The 17,865-nt window shown below is 35.9% G+C and overlaps 1 protein-coding gene across 1 annotated transcript; it reads left to right on the top strand.

Annotated features, from left to right (window-relative positions):
* The first annotated feature begins 707 nt into the window (after positions 1–707).
* LOC142619936 (putative pectin methylesterase CGR3) lies at positions 708–10,035 on the top strand. Its single transcript, XM_075793327.1, has 6 exons — positions 708–1,154; positions 1,267–1,306; positions 1,421–1,462; positions 5,287–5,661; positions 6,941–6,996; positions 9,493–10,035. Exons 1-6 carry the CDS (start codon positions 1,044–1,046, stop codon positions 9,643–9,645), a joined length of 777 nt encoding a protein of 258 aa, XP_075649442.1. The 5' UTR covers positions 708–1,043; the 3' UTR covers positions 9,646–10,035.
* The last annotated feature ends 7,830 nt before the right edge of the window (positions 10,036–17,865 follow it).

The following is a 17,865-nucleotide window of genomic DNA, read 5'->3' on the forward strand; positions in this document are numbered from 1 at the left end:
CCTTAACATATATGTCAAATTTTGTGTCAGTCGAATATTATCTACTATTTGATTCACAGACACACACACACACACACACACACACACACATATATATATATATATTATCTGAAATACTTCAAAACTTTATTGAAACGAATGAAATAATAATATATCATTTAGAAGAGATTGTTCAATATAACGAAGACTCTCTTCTAACCAAATAGAAAAGTCATCGATGCTTAGAGCATATTTAGCTAAGAGATGAGTCGGTCTATTGGCTTGCCAACAAATATGGGAAAAATCCACTTGGCGAAAATTGTGGAAATAAGACAGCGACCCATACACCAAAGCAGCTATAGAAGAGGGTGGGGAAGAGATATCTTTCAAAGCATGTATGAGAGTTAATGAGTCACTCTCCAAAACATATATATTTTTTATGTATAATTTTAGATTATAAAAACTTGAAATTTAAATAATTACTAATCTTTGATTTTTTTTTCTAATTTTACAAATATAAAAGATATAAGAATATAATGTAATATATTTATCCAAATTCATATCCAATAAAAACACATTTAGTGAAATTATTGATAATTGCAACCAAATTTGTAGCACTTTTTGTCCGTTTATTAATCCAAATGAAACCGCGTTGATGCAGTGTTCTGTAGCCTTCAAAACCGGTCCGGTCCAACCCCATTAGCCAGTTGCGAGTTGCCAGCACTGGAGAGGAGAGAGTGCGGAGACCCTGATTCGACTCGAAAACTCAAAAATCTTTCAGCTTTCATCACTCAATTCTCTCTCTCTCTCTTCCCACTTTTTAAACAAACTTACCACAATTCCGTTGTATTTCCACAACCGACACCAAAAGTTTCATTACCCCCACACACACACACTGTTCACAATAAAACAGACCCAATTACATTTCTCACCAGAGATATTTTACAAATTCAGATCTCAAAATAAACAATGCACTCTCTATAGCCACGTTGGAGATTCGTGTTTTTCTGTTTTTGTTTTTGTTTTTGTTTTTTTAAATTAGAAAAAAGAGAGAATATTTGACTATGTCGAGGAGACCAGGAAATCACGCTCGACGATTAGGTGACAATGGAGGTTTATTTTCCAGTTCGAAATCACGGTCTTCGCCGCTTTTGTCTTTGGGGCTTATCGTCGTGGTAATTCAAATTTTGGTTTGTTTGTGGTTTATGGAAATTTATTTTACTGGAAAAGAATTGCACGGATTTGGATTCTTAATTTAGAAATTTTTTTTTTCTCCTCATTCTCCAGGGAGGACTGCTTTTTATTGCCTATTCATACAGAAATTCAGGTGAAATGACTAGAATACCCTTCATCACCGTGTGCGTGTGTATATAAGCTAAAAATTGATTGATTGATTGATTGCTTATTGTTATTATTATTATTATTTTTTTGTGTGTAATAGGTGGATTTGGCAACAATTTAGACACTACAAGCAGGGTTGAAGGTGAGCTTGGCTTACTTTGAATTGTTCTTTTTTCAACAATATCAAGTAGTTGTCAATTGTCATGCATTTTCAATTTTAGATGGAATTGTACATGATGGTTGCTATTGGTTGGTTTGATCGATGCACATATTGTGAGGTTTGGGCTAATTCCAACTAGGTTTAAAAGACATTTCGAATTCCAAAGACAGTTGAGAAAAATGACTAACAGGCCTAACGGTGTTTAGGGACTAAGTTGGCTTTAGGGATCAAATTGGTCAGTTTTGAAATGTCATGGACCTGGTTAGCATTAGCTTAAATCTCAGGGTATGTTAATGGAATTTACCCTTGAGAAAATAATTTAAATGCGTTTGGTGAATCTCTAGAATGTCGAACCAATAGGTGGGGAGTGTTCCCTTAGTTGAAAGAGATGATCATTTAGTTGGACTGCCGCCTTAGGCAAGATTTCGACCCTTGATAGATTGTGGAATAAGGGTGTACCCATCATGGATTGGTGTTATATGTGTAAAAGAAGTGGGGAGTCGGTAAACCATCTTCTTCTTCATTGTCCCATTGCTTTTGAGGTATGGCCTATGGTTTGGAGCCATTTTGGTGTTATTTGGGTGATGCCTCAAAGTGTTGCAGATTTATTTGCTTCTTGGCAGGGTCCATTTGGTAGACAGTGCAATATAGACCTATGGCGGGCTGTCCCACATTGTGTATTATGGTGTCTTTGGCAGGAAAGGAACCGTTGATGCTTTGAGGGGAAGGAACGGTCAATTCATGAGATTAAATCTGTCCTCCTCCACTCTTTATTTGCTTGGTGTTCTGTTTTTAATTCTTTTTTTTGCTCTTATTTTTTTTTGTTAAGCTTGATCATTGTAATTTCCGATCTTGATGTAATCCTTTCCATGTACACTCCTAGTATACTTGGAGCTTTTGATTTATGAAATATCGTTATATATCAAAAAAAGAAGAAGATGATCATTTAGTTGGAACTTAGGTTACTAGCGAATTTGTTACAGACATATGTGTGTTTGGTAGTCTCTATATTGTTTGCTGTTGATTCACTGTCAGCTTGCTAAATTTAGTTAGTGTTCTGCCTTGGGTAAGTTGTGAAGGAAAAACATTTCTGTTCAAAAAAGTTGAAATGGTGAAGTATTTGACACGTGTGAGAGAAGCAAATGTTGAAGTATTTGACATAATCCTTATGATAAGAAAGATCCAACTTATGAAGACTGGATTAGTTTTTTAACTTTTTAAAAATATATTAGCTGATGAATTAGAGGTTGTTGTTCTTGTTTCTTTTGTACCTTTAGTGATCCTTATACTTGTCATGTTACTTGGATTATATAAGAGCGGTATTCAATCTCTTGTGAGGGAGGATTTAGCTATTATGAGATGGTTGTGGCATAGCATGGAACCTTAGATTGCTACTACATTTGATTTTTGTGACTCTCCTAAGAAGATTCGGGACTCTACTGCAGAATTGTTTTACATCATAATAATATTTCTCTAGTTAATGAGATATATGAAAATATTTTACCATTAAATTGTTTGGGAGTACGGTAAAAATCTTAAGAATTTGTGGAATTAAGTACTAAACCATTGAGCCATCACTACTTGTGAATGCTTTCTTGTTAGTTTAGATTCCAATCTACGTGGGTTCAAAAAGATCAAATTCTTGCTAGTGAGACCTTGCTTTTGGTTGCTAATGCTTATTTGTGATTATTGCACTCATCTTTGGGACAGAATGCCACTAGAAATGGCTCCATTTTCACCATCTTAGAGTCTTCTGCTTTAGTTTCAAGCAACAGATTATGTGCTTGAAACTAAAGAAATGGTCGCGCTATTGGACCTGGGTGACAAGAAGTGTGATCATTATGGTGGCTCCAACCATACTGAGCCTTGTTATTGGGTGAAATATGGCAAGGCAGATAATGTGCATTAGGTTATTGATGGTATTGTGCAACCATAGCCTATTTCTACTCCTTGCTAGGCATGCACTTCGTGGTTACTGATTAGGCATTTTTTTCCTTGATAGTGTAGGGAACCTTTCAAAAGAAGAGTCCTTTGGACTCACCCCTGGCCAGTTAACCTATGGGCAACTAACACCACCTGCTAGAACTAGTTGTCAGGTAATCCAAGGGCATTCAACCTAGATGGGCTAAGCAGTTTATGCTCATGCCCAAGAGTGGTCATTGATTAGATGTTTTCTATGCTGCAATAATTAAATCATTGGTTTAGTGAGCATGTAATTGAGTTGCTTATTATCATATTAGCTGTGAATCCTCAAGAGGATATGTAGTAACTAAAGTGTAATAGTTTCAAGATCCTAGGGAATTTCTATTGGAGATGATTTCCTTCCAAAGGAAGAATTAGTGTAACTATTAAGAATTGGATTTGGTGCACAATTGTTATAGAGAGTAATGATATCAGTTCATCACAACAAGCTGTGAAAGAATTGTGTCAATAATGCATGTATCATGTTGCCATTTTGAATTCCTACTAGTTATTAGGAAGCATGGACATGGCAAAAGTGGCTGCGTATCTGTGTCGAAGACAGGCATGCCTTGTTCATGGCCAAATGCATGTCCATGGATTGTCCAACCAATTTTTTAAATGGGGACGCAGTAAATTTACTTCCAGGACATGATTGACCAAAGAATTAAAAAAAAGGAAAATCTCAAATCTGTAAGCTCACAATTGTTGATCGATAGATTAAAAGCTTCAAACTCTCTCTCTTTCTCATAGCTTCGAACGACCTCCCTCTCTTTCTGCGTCACTACATCAGACCACTCAGCCATCAATCTGTTGTTAGATCAGTGAGTCCATGGCCATCGGCAACCCTGTCGCACTTCAATGGCCTCCATCTTGATATTTAGCTGCATAATTGGTCTCTCTTGCCCATTTGTGTTTGCCGTTTGTATTGGGTTGTTTGCTTTTGCTTTTTTAATAACACTCTGTATCGGCCATGGGGTTTTACTACTTTTAATTTTTAATCATTTTGTTTTTATGTTTTTTAATTGTTAATAGAGTTTTGGATTTTTAGTAAGGTTATTAGGGTCTGGTTGGTTAGGTAAGTGTATAGAGTACTTTCATTTTTTTTTTTTTTTAATATAAAAAAAAGTTTCTATTATGTATAATGGTATAGACTTAGAGTTATATTATTATTAATTATTCTATCAAAAAATATTATTATTTATTTATAGGTTTAGTTGTTGTTAGAAACTATTATTTAGTATTATGATTGATGTTAAAATGTTAATAAGCCAAATTATTTAGTTGCATTGTTTTTTATTTATATTTTATTTTGTTTTTTGTTTTTAAATGAATTTTTTATGGGTATCCTTGTACTTCATTGCTATCTATTATTGCTTTTAAATTAATTGATGGTTGTTGCTTATTTTTAAAACCTAAAATAAACATAATACATTCAAAAAATATTTAAATATATCTAAAAATAACCTTTAATTAATTGCTGTGTCTCCACCGTGTTGTGTCTTAGTTTTCAAGAATTATCTTGTCACTGTGTCCCGTGTTATGTCCATGTCCCTGCTTCTTGTTAGGATATTTGCAATTTGGGTTACATAAATATATGCCTAACAAAGAGTATGACTTTAGATAAAATAGAATGGAGGAAAAGAATATATGTTGCCAACCTTGACTGATTTCCGTCCTATAAATTTGGAACTAAGACTTCGCTATTGTTTTATTATTTCAAGTCAGACTTTGCTATTGTTGTTTGGGTTACATACATATATGCTGGCATGCATGCTTTAGTTGGTTTACAAATTTTTCATCATGTAGCAATTTGGCTTCAATTGGTGATTCAAATTTCTATGCAGGTGATTACTCATGCACTGCAGAGGTCCATCGAGCACTTCCTATTTTGAAAAAAGCATATGGTGACAGCATGCATAAAGTTTTGCATGTTGGCCCAGACACCTGTTCAGTGGTTTCTAAATTGCTTAAAGAGGAGGAAACTGCGGCTTGGGGCGTGGAACCATATGATATAGAGGATGCAGATAGCAGCTGCAGGGCTCTTGTCCACAAAGGCATTGTGCGTGTAGCTGATATTAAGTTTCCTCTTCCATATCGGCCAAAATCGTTTTCTCTTGTAATTATTTCTGATGCTTTAGATTACTTATCTCCAAGATACCTCAACAAGACCCTTCCTGATTTGGCAAGAGTATCAGCTGATGGTCTTGTGGTATTTACAGGTAACAATTTAAAAAGAGCTTATCCTCTATTCAGAATGGATGTTGTGTATATACATACATTTTGATCCAACATTGAATCTTTTTTATTGGTATTAACCAAGTTTCAAATACACTTGGGTCTTTTACTACTCTTTGCAATCTCAAGTTGTATAATGCTCTTGGTACTGTGCTTTGATACATAACTTCTTAATTTTATGCCCCCATTGAAGATATATATAGATGATTTGCTAGGATGCATCGACTTCTTTATATAGATATGCCAAAACCATGCAAAGCCAATTCCACATATATACTATGTAGTTGCCCATTAGCGTTGTGCTTGAGTTGGAATTGGAATTCTTTTGTTATGTATGTATCTTCTCAAAAATATTGTAACTGAAATGAATTTTTTCACCTCTTCTTAGCATAGGAATCACTTGGTCCAGGCGCTTTAAGAATTTTTTTTTTTTATTTTAAAGATGACTTTGTCATCTTATCGAGGAAGTGCAAAGAAAAATTTATTTTAATTTTAAAAGTCAATTGTATATTTTTTTTCTATTAATCTATTCGATTTATTTTAGGTCTTATTAGTTAATTACATTATTAGTATTTTTTTTTAAAGATTTTGTAGAGACAAGGGTATTTTTGCAATTCAATAACTGGACTTTCCTAAGTCAATTAGAAGTAGTCTATATTAGCACGCTATTATGCTCCTAAGTGCTGTTCGCTAGGTTTTGTTCTCTCTTGTTTGGTGCTGATTCATGGGATACTTTATTTTTCTGTTCTTCGATTTTGATGTTGCATCAGTTTTGGTTCTGCTTTGTGTCTCTTATGAGATGCTTTAATAGGATACATGAATATTGAGTAACAGTCAGAGGGTAAACTGATATAGCAATTGTACAAAGTACACAGAATATATGTTAAGGAAGACCCTTATTAGAGTTTTCTCCATCTTGTGCGTTTGCACTCTTCCCCTTTACCTTTTTCTCTAGTATTGGTATTTCTGTGTTTGACTTCATACATAGCTAAATAGTTGATACCCCCCCCCCCCCCCCCACACACACACACACACACACACACACACAAATCATGCATTTGTACATTCCTTTGTTTGTACTTACGATTCATACTTACCATAGATGCCATATTTTTTGGTCCTTCACAAGTGTGTTTTTTATTCTCAGCAACTCAAGCTTTAAAGACTGTTTTTTAGTGCAACGACTAATTCCTTATTTTAATTGAGCAATTTATTATTGTTTTGAATTTTTATAACATTTTTTTTTAAATATTTACCATGTAGGCTATCCTGGTCATCAGAGGGCTAAAGTTTCCGACGTGTCCAAATTCGGAAGAGCTGTAAGTGGCTGTTGTCTATACTATTATTTAATAGCATAGCAGTGATAGCACTCATTGGTGTCCACTTTTAAAAGGATCCAAAATTCCCTCACACATTAATCAAAATAAATTAAAAACATTTCAAATAATAGGGTCAAGAAAAGTAAAATATAATATTCAGCACCTAATTTTTAGGTCACAAATTTGAAATAAAATACAAGCTAAACAATACTATAAGAAGTAGTTATAATGGTAACTTCTAAAACCCCACATTATTCACTTTCTGCTCTAGAATAACTACTTAAAGTTATAACTACCTATACTTTTCTGATAAAAAAAAGTTCACATACTTTAGACGATTTAGATAGAGGATAAATGTGAAGAGGTGCTCATTACCTATACTTTTTGTGCTAGGCTAGTAGATCTTAATATGTTCCTTAATTCCTGAGTCGTTTGTTTGTTAAACCTTGATGTTGGACTTGGATGTTTGAAGACCAATAGTAACTTTTAAATTGGTTTTAACTACAGTTTATAATCTTTGCTGAACTTTTGGATTTAACTACTAATGTTTGTTGGGAAGTTCAAATCTGTGATAGCCTTGCTTTTTGTTTGTGAGAGAGAGAGAGAGAGAGAGAGAGAGAGAGTAGGGGTATTGTGTGCTCTGCAGTGTGTTCCCAAGGCCTTCTTGTGAATATGCCCATGTTATCTTTTTCTAGGTTTCCAGTTTCCAAAGTGTGTTCCAAGACTTGTGAATATGCCCATGTTATCTTTTCTCCAGGTTTGCAGTTTCCAAACATGCAACTTGGAATAAATAATATGAGTTATAAACAAAGTGAAAATTAATCTTGCTAATGGGTTTCAGCTCAAATGGCGTTTCCTCCCATAAAGACGGGTGGAGGGGAGGTTATGGGTACAAGATCTATTAGATGCTTGTGAAAAATACCAATAAAATAAGCTCATCCCCATCCCCATCTCCAAAAAAAAAAAAATTGTCCTCCCACCTTGTCACCCCAAATTGCAAAAAAGGGCCCAACCTTCCTCTAAAAAAGGCCCAACTATGTAAAAACATTTCTTCAAAATGTAGTAACCTTAAATTTATAAAAATGGAAAAAAAAAATTAATATGAACTTTTTGTTTTAAATTATTTCCACAATTTTTTAATACCACTTTGCTGTTTTACTTTAAACTTTATATTTTGAGTAATTGGAAATGAAAGCCAAGGTAGAAGAAGAAATGCTGAATAGTGAATAAGAAATCAAGGTACATAGAAGTCTTTTGAATTTTTTTAGGTATATCATCATACTTTAATACTTCTATATTGATTTATTTTCTGAATTTACTCTTTAAATAATCAATTTACCTTGTTAAATTTCTTATATTTAGGCTAATATGTCAAATTATTTCTATTACATAATCATATAAAGATTGACAGTTTGCTTAAAAGATGGTAAAGATAAAAAGGATTCAGATCCTCTAGAGTTCTTAGGGTACTCTACCAGTAGAGTTCATTAAATCCTAACCACTCTTTAATGATTTAATGGTTTAGATTCTGCCATGTCAGCATTTCATTAATAATATTCTTGAAATAATAAAATAATGTTGTAAACAAAACAATTAAGATGATTGTTAATGAAATACTGACATGGCAAAATCTAGACCATTAAATCATTAAAGAGTGGTTAGGATTTAATGAACTCTACTTGGTAGAGTACCCTAGGAACTCTAGAGGATCTGAATTCAGATAAAAAACATTATCTTATATTTATTGGTATACTTATTGGTGACATTAGAATTAACCTTAGCAGTTGTAATGGACATTGTTGAAAAGATTTGTTTGATAATGCATATTATTAACAATTGACTACGCAAGTGAATGGAAGATCACTTGATGAATGTTTATTTGGTTTCGTATATTGAGAAATATATATTATGAATACATATATGTATATACACACAATAATTTTAAATTATGAACAACTTTTTGGGGAACTGATTACATTGACATTAGGCAAAAACGTAAATCACACTATGTATTTATGTTATGTTATATATGACAATTAAATTTCAATTTAATAAATTATTTATTTATTTCTTGCATAAATTTTTATATATATATATATATATATATTTGAATTAGTTTTATCTTTTCAGCTTACTTTTTTCTTGCTCCCCTAGACTAAAATCTTGATTCTGCCACTGTGTTCTAGAGGCTTCTTACCATGTATTGAGGGGAAGCTTTACTTTTTGAATGTATTTTCCTATGGGGAATGATTTCCAATGTTAAGAACATACTCGAGAATATGAGACCTTCTAATACAAGGGGGCGTTTTACAAAAATTGCTTTTATCTCAATCATGGCATTGCCTCTTCAGGTATCTCACTTTAAGGCCCAAGTTTCCTCTTAAAACTTATGTTGAAATGGTTACTCCATATTCCTGCAACTTGATGTTTTGCCAAACTGAATGTTGTCAATGATTTGATTCCTAAAAGAATAACATGTTGAAGTTGCTTTTGAAGGCTAAATTGAGGAGTGCGACCTGGTGGGTACGATATTTTGTTCAGACTAACTTAGAAGAGAATGAAACTGCCATTAAGAAGTTTGAGCAAGCTGCTACAAAGAGGTCATTCGTTCCAAATTGCCAAATATTCCACCTCAGGTCATTCCAGTGACATCTTACATATTTCCACCGAAGGTCATTTGTTTAACATCTTGACATTATTCTGTCAGTAATACTGAAGCTCCTAGGTGCAGCAAATCAAATTGATCTTCAATTCTCATCTGTAACAAATTATCTGGAAAATGTTTTATCATGATTAGTTTACATTATTTGTATGTTAGCAAGTCATGTTTTAATTCTTTAAATTAAATTATTATTTGGAAGTGAAGCATGAATCAGTATATATCTGCTCTTGCCAAGCTCACTGATCGTTGTAACTTGAAACAGAGTTTTGCTTTTGGTAGACTGTTATCAATGTGCAATGTATCATGATGTGAATCAGACTTGGCACTGGATTGATTGATGATTATTATTATTTCTATAAGAACATGATTACATATTATTTTCTCGCATAAATTCCTATAATTTGTTGTAATTAGTGAAATAGTGCCGCCGGTTGGGGAAAAATCATATCCTACCACTTGTAAGCATCAAATAATACAAGAGTGCCATATGATTGCATGGTAGTGGTGAACCCTTAATTAAGGATCAAACAGACATATTAGCCTCATGGTTTATGCTTGAGTTTCCACTATTGATAGTCTCAAGCACCCTTTTAAGGCTCTGGCTCTTGCAACAAAGGCAGTAAAGGTAGAATATCAAGTTCAGAATTCTTTCCTATATTCCTTTATTTCTCATTTGGTTTTTGGTCCTCAAAAGTCAAAACAGAGTAATTGTTAACCTTTTCTTTTATGCGCAATGTATTATTTGCTTCAAAACATTGGGAATAAGGCTTTTAGTACAAGGCTTATTATTAGGTATCCTTGGAGTGTGTTAGGGTCTCCCATCACACTGTCTACAAACTTTTTAGGAGTTGTTTTATAAAAAGGTCTGGTGGTCTGGCTCTCTGCATTGGATTTTTCTTCTTTTAAGTCTGGCCATGTCCCTTGTAAGGCATGGAGGGCCACATCTTGACTTCTAAGTTCTATCACATATGATATTCCAAAAGTTCCTATTGGGTATTGATTGCATAGAACCCTGTTCTGAGATATGAATAACCAATTCTGAACTTTTTATGGTGGAATTTATTTGCTCTGAAATCTGGTGGGTATATATCATTTATGAACTCTTGACTCTTGAGCACTACGTTTTCACGGAGAGTTATGTGACTTTCTATTTTGAAGAACCAGGGTAACTCAAAATTTCAAGTTGCTTTAAAAGTTGTTCAAACAGGAGAACTTCATGTTTAGATGTCCAAAAGCAACATCATTGAGCTATTGGAGCTTGTTCCTTAAGATACATCCAGTTTTTATTGATATAATTACATCAATATTAGTTTAATAGGATCCAGCAGTTGTAACGATAACTCGGTGAACCAATTATGATAGGGCCTGATCCATCTTTTGGTCGATACCCAGTACGATAACTGTGATTCTTAACATTTGTATGTGACTTGTTACTTGTTAGAGCCCTAAGAGCATTCTCATCAACAATTGTAAAAATTTTAGCATTTACAATTTCAAACCACTACTTTTACAATTTTAACACCTCATTTTACAATATATCAAATATCAAACATTCTATGTTTTTTACAATTTTATTTAAATATTCTTTCTTTAATATTTTTATTCTTTTTTTTTTTACAACTTCATTCAATCTTTATTCTTTCTTTGAAAGAAAGCGGGCCTCACCTGAATAAAAAAAAAAAAATAAGTTTTACCATTTGTGAACAGTGCGGTCTCAAATTTGAGATTGCACTGTTCATCAATTCCAAATATTATGGCATTTAAAACACTTGATGAAAGTGATTTTTTAGAGTTTGGTGTGTCAAATGCCAAATATTTGGCATTTGACACACTTGATGGAAATGCTCTAACAAAGGTAATAAGATCATAAAGAGGCATTCATCAGTTGTGGAAAGGGTGAAGTAGCTAAGGCCAGACTATACAGCTCAGTTGGAAAACTATAGTCAATATTACAAAGTGTCTGTTTTGGGAACGTTTTATTTAGCTTTTTGTTAAAAGTGTGCTAAAGTATGCTTGCATATTAAAAAAAGAAAAAAGTGAGGTTTTAAAAAATTGTACATAAAATTTAAAAAACAAAAAAATCGCTTGTAATTTAATCCTCAACACACTGAAAATACTTTAGTTATAGTTGTTGATGCTCATTTTGGGAAAGCCCAGTAGGAAGAAGAAGCCCAACAACAGGGGCAGAAGAGAGTTAGTAATTGGCTAGAAAAACCATTAACCCTAAGCGGCAGAAATAATAGATCATAGGTCTATAAAACAAACAAATGGACTTTGAGAAAGCAAATGGGCCTAAAAAGGTTCGAAAAGAGAGAAGTAGCAAACCCATGGGCAGTATGTGATGTAGAAAAATGAAAATGAGTCACAACAGCCACAGCGGGCCAGAAGTAATGCAAGTAAAGAAAGTAAGGGGTAATGGAGAGTCCATAAGCCCCAAGGATGAAGGATAGAGTAATTGGGCTAGGGAAACCCAAGAAGTTAGTAAAAGCCCATGGAAAACGCTGAATTAGAAAGGGCTGATGATGCCCAAGGAAAGTAAATAGGCCAAGGATGCTCAAAAGGAAATAAATGGGACACATGAGTCCGCAAGTAATGTAGTAAAAAGCCCAATGATCATACTGGGTCATCAAAAAAGAAATAAGCAGCAGGCCCAAAGAGGCCCAGCAGGTTTGGGTCAAATAACATCACAGTAGGAATAGTAGAATGATGTGGTGGGAAATGATAGCAAGACCGCAGGAAGAAGCAAAAGAGTGACCTGAGGGAAGGAAAGCCCACAATCAAGCAACACCTAGCCCCTAAAGGAAGCAAGCCAATAAAGAACGAGAAAACGGAAAAACAGCTCACGCCGTAAGAAGTCAAGGATGGACGATAGAATGTGCAGACAGGCCTTTAGACCTCGTCGAACGCATAAACAGCAGGCAGGTTTTGGACAAACATAAAAGTGAAGCAAGCGCAAGGCCTAGACATTACCAGCTTGTACCTAGCTAATACAGGAAGTGGTGGGTCATGGGTCAAAGGTAAGACGGCATGGTCTGGTGGTGGGGAGAGGGGAAAACCTATTCCGTGGTTCCTGCTTAGGCTCTTTTGGGGGAAGTGTCCTGTTGAGATGACATACCGCCCAAAAGATGTAAGGATGAGTTGGAACCACTAGGTGCATGCCATGAGGGATGGAAAGAGAGAGCACCCACGCTGTGGCAGGTAAGAATGCCATGGCAAGCAAAAAAACAAAGTAGTCCTCGTCTGGTGATGTGGAGTGGCAAGGCCAGCACAGGTAAGTGGTGCTGGCTGGGCAACTGATTAATCAATAATGGTCGGCAAGGATACCCACACCAGACAAAGGTGGTTAGAGGCTAAAATAGTAAAAGCCAACTGGGGCAGACATTATATAAATGGGGGAAGGAGGACGAACAGAGCAAGAGTAACCTCTAGGAAAGAATCACAACAAAGAAGCAAGCATTGAAAAAGAAAAAAGAAAGAAAAGAAAATGAGAATTAGAAAGAACAAAAAGGAGAGAACATAGAACGGCAGACATACACCAAATAGGTTAATCCCCTCTCTCCCTCTAAGCCCTTGCTTTCTGCTGAAAATAAGAAACTCTTTTGGGCATAAACCATTTAGCCCCGTTCCCTCAAAGCAATTAATTTCTTTTCTGACAGAGATTATTTGCATTGAGGAAATGGTTCCCTTCTTGGTTCCGGCCCTGTAAGATAGTTTGGCACGACAGACTAATGTTCTACTCTTTGATTCGATAAAATTTATTACTATCCTTTCCCCATTTAGTTTTTTTTGTTTTATGTATGGGGAGTCTTTTGTTACCCCCTTTATTTATTCTGTCTAAATAGTGAACGCATTTCCTTTGTTATCTTTATTATATCTGCCTGCCGTAATTTCCCATAGCAGCTCTGCCTGCCATGGGCATGTGATCAAAAATCTTGACAAACGGAGCATAGTTTGTGCACAAGTCAGACCAATGTGGGTTACAATTGGACCAGTCCCAACTCCCTAATCCAGAACATTTGTGCCTAGTACAGTAGGAGGCAGCCAACCCTACATTACAAAAAAGGCCCACCACATTTAAATTGACGACTCCATTGGGGAGTTGGGAAGCAAACAGGGACAGAGATCCTCGCAAACAAATGCCCTTGAAATCCAGGACAACGCAAAACATGAGAGCTGTGCCTTCTCAGGCAGAGTTTAGGCCAACAACGCCTCACCAGCATCAGCCTAACTAGGTGGAAGGCACTAACGGAATGGGGGCTAGACCTCAACCACATGCAAGAATCCCCACTAACAATGCCAATGTTTTTGTTGAGGTGCTGCAAGCACTGCAACACTCACAACAGCAGATGATGGGGGAAATCTGTCAGTTGAAGACAGATAAGACAAAAGAGAAGGGGAGCCAGCATGTCCTAGAGCATACAACAAACAAAGAGGAGACACCAATTGAGGGTGCTCCGCAGAACGTGAGACAACGTTACATCATTATGGTTAAAGTAGTGGCTCTCCTAGAACAAGAGAGGGCTAGAGTGCCAAAGGAGAGATTCTATGCACGAAGGCCTCCTTACCGATTAAGAGTGCTCAGAAAACCATACCCTGAGAGGTATGAACCACGAGCTTTCGCGTAGTATGATGGCAGGAAGGGAAGTGCCGTTGAGCACGTGAGCAAGTTTATTGATACTCTTGGCCCTTATGCAGTAGACGAGGACTTATGTCTTCCCGAATTTTTTAAATCACTGTGTGACCGTGCCTCCACCTGGTACATAGGTCTAAAACCAGGATCAATCCCTGTTGTGAAATTTTAAAATACTCGCAAGTGTACGAACCGTACCGAAGTATAGTTTGACAAGAACGAGGTCGAACCCATAGGGACTTGAATGAATGTAGGAAAATTAATTAAATCTTAACCAAATTAATTCTAATCTAGTTTAATAAAAATTGGTTGTTTTGAAATTAAATAAACTAAGCAAATAGTCAAATTAAGCAAATAGTTAAACTAAGCAAAAAATATAAAGCAATAAAAAGATGTAAACAATCAAGGGAAAGGAATTAAGGTTTTGGAATCCGCATTGTAAGTCATATCAGCATATATTTATGATCATTAATTTTTCCCAACTACTACATGATAATCTAGAAATCAATCTTGCTATCATGGAAAATATTCTCATTAAAATCCTTATTTTAAAAATCAAAAGCATGTACTTCTTCGCTTCTTAAGTATAAAATTAAATCATCAATTGTATCTATAGCCAAACAAATCACAAGATATATCCAATTCTAAAAATCAAATCATAAATTGTATCCATTGACAGATAAATCACAAGCGATATCCAATTTTATAATAAAGAATTAATAAACCAAGCATTCAATTAATTAAGACAAATCCTAAATCATGAGAAAAACATGATTGAACTCATATCTAGAATCTCATCTTAGTCAATTGATATGAAGCAAGAACAATTTAAATCATTAAAAAACAACTATTGTGGGAAAAATCAAATCATTTAAATATTACTAATAATCCTTAATAAGGTTTTATCCTCAACCCTAATTATAAATTTAGCTACTCATAGTAATTAAAATAAAACACAAGAATAAAATACTAAACATTAAACTAGACAAATAAAATAAAACTAACTGTCATGAAAGAAAACCAAAGAAGTAGCCACACTCTCTATGTTCAGCCCCCAGCCCTAGCACTAGCCCCCCTTGAATTTTGCCCTAAAGAGCCTTTAAATAGGTCTAGGAATCCTATTACAAGTTGAATTCTCGTTTGGGGAAAATTCCAGATTTTTAGGCTTCATTTAACTGACAATTTTGGACCATTTAACCTCAAAATTCGGACTTTTGGTAAACTAAAAAGTTGTAGCCCTTTAAGTTAACTTTCCAGCCCAACTTGAATCATCTCGATTGGACATCTAAACCGATAGTTATGCCAAAAATACTAACTGATGTGCAGGCTGGAATCCTAATCCGAATTGAACTTGGATTTGATGCAAATTTCCTTTGATTCCCTGCTCCAATTGGACTTAAATTTAATTGAGTTGGCCTTCTTTAACTTCATCATGGCCCTTGAAAAATTAAAGTCCATTAGCTTTCTTCTTTGCACAATTCCACTTATTTAATTCAATTCTCCTACAAAAGATAAATTCACGCAATAAGATTTAATTAAGCACAAAATTGATTATTCACCATTATTCCAAAATCAAATATAAAATACATGAATTACCTCAAAATAAGTATGATAATGCTTTCTAACAATGATATAAATATGCAAAATTAAGCTATTATCAATGCACATCAATCCTAACCTGGGATGACATGGTAGATGTATTTTGCACTAAATACTTCCATGGAGAAGAAACGGTAACGCTTGCAACTTTGCAAGCTACCAAGCAAAGAAGTGGTGAGGATTTAATGGAGTATATCAAAAGGTTTAGAGATATAGCCCTTGATTGCTATGAACATTGTGAGGAAAAGACATTGGTAGAAATGTGTATGACAAACATGATCAAGGAGTACAGAGCCGTTTTGGAAAACTTGGAAATCTTCTAGTTTGTGCAGTTGTTACAAAAGGCCAGAAAGACTGCTCAGTTAATAAGGCCAAGTTCTGATAAAAGAAATTCTCCACAGGCCATGGCGGCGTCCACTAGTGAAAGAAAAAGGAAAGTTGATGGGAGGGAGTACAATACCCCTCCACCAATACCATGCACCCCAAAGGAGTTAGATGTGCTCCTAGACAAGTGGATAACAGACGGAGTCTTTAAGCCTAATTAAGTCTCTAGGGAGCCCACAGAAGAAGAGCAGAGGGACCCACACTTCTGCCATTTGCATAACTACGTGTAGCATCCTACCGCAGAATGTTTGGCGCTCTGCAGACTGGTACGCCGCAGGATCAAAGAAGGGACTCTAGAGCTATCTCAACAGGAAGTTCAAAGAAATCCACTCCCAAATCACAAAGGGAAGGGTGTAGCAGCGGTAGTAATTTATGCAGATCTAGGGGAGGACGAGGAGGAGAATCCAGCCCTGCCTGCCGCAGCAATTACCAATTTACCACCCTACAGAAGAGCTCCAAATTCAAAAATCTGTTTGACCAACTGGGCTTATTGCGAAAGAGCGAAAGATAGCCACGAAGGCCCTGGTGAGCATTGCCTTCGGGGCAGGAGTAGAATGTTTATCAGCGGAAGTCACAGATGACAGAGCCCTCTTACAAGAATCAAGTGAAATCACTTTCAGTAATGAGGATATGGAGGTAGGGCACCCCGACCACAGGAGACCCCTTTACTTAGCAGCATCCATAAATCAAATCCCTATCAAGAGAGCCTTGGTGGATACAGGTTTCTCGGTAAATCTCGTTCCATTAAGTACTCTACAAGCGGCGGGAATTTCAGAAAGAAAGATTTAGGGGTGCCTAATGGAAGTGACCAGGTTCGGAGGAAGTGGCGAATACACCGCAGGCCACATCCAACTATGGTTAAAGGTGGACCCCATAGCTTCTTTAGCTCAGTTCCACGTGGTAAAAACGGAGGTCTCATATCATGTGCTTTTAGGAAGGCCATGGTTGCACAAACACCGATTAGTCCCATCTACCTATCACTAGTGCGTGAAGGGAAGATTGAATGGCAGGATGATACACATAGTAGCAAATCCATCACCATTTGAGCAAGCAGAAGCCCATCTAGTAGAAACCATGTTCTACGACCAATGGGCGCCATCTGTGGAAGGCTTATTGTCAAAACCACGAGGCATCTTTGTTTCTAGGTGGGAGGACATTCAGAGTGACCCTGAACCTGATCTGAGAGAGTGACTATCCCAGAGGAAAAAGAGGAAAGAAGCACCTGCTGTAGAGCTAGATGACACACCACAATGTGACAGGATCTAAGGCCCTGATGGCAGGATTGTATATAAATTATGAAGATGTGCGGGGCCTACAAGTGAAATACAAATGGGCCCCAGACAAGAGTGGCAACACAAGAGCCTGGTGTGTTGTGTGGCTCAAGAAAACTCTGAAGAATGAAGTAACGAAGAAAAAGATAAGGAAGTCGCGGCAGAAAAAGAAGCACAGGTTATGGCAGAAGAAAAGTTAGCATAAATTAACCTGGGATCCGACTCGCAGGAACCAAGGCCCACCTCAATTAGTTCACAACTGTTGAAAGAGGAGAAAGTATAATTGATACTGTTGTTGAAAGAATACAAGGATATCTTTGCAT

Source organism: Castanea sativa, chromosome 12 (assembly GCF_040712315.1).
Source record: "Castanea sativa cultivar Marrone di Chiusa Pesio chromosome 12, ASM4071231v1".
NCBI classification, from domain to species: Eukaryota; Viridiplantae; Streptophyta; class Magnoliopsida; order Fagales; family Fagaceae; genus Castanea; species Castanea sativa.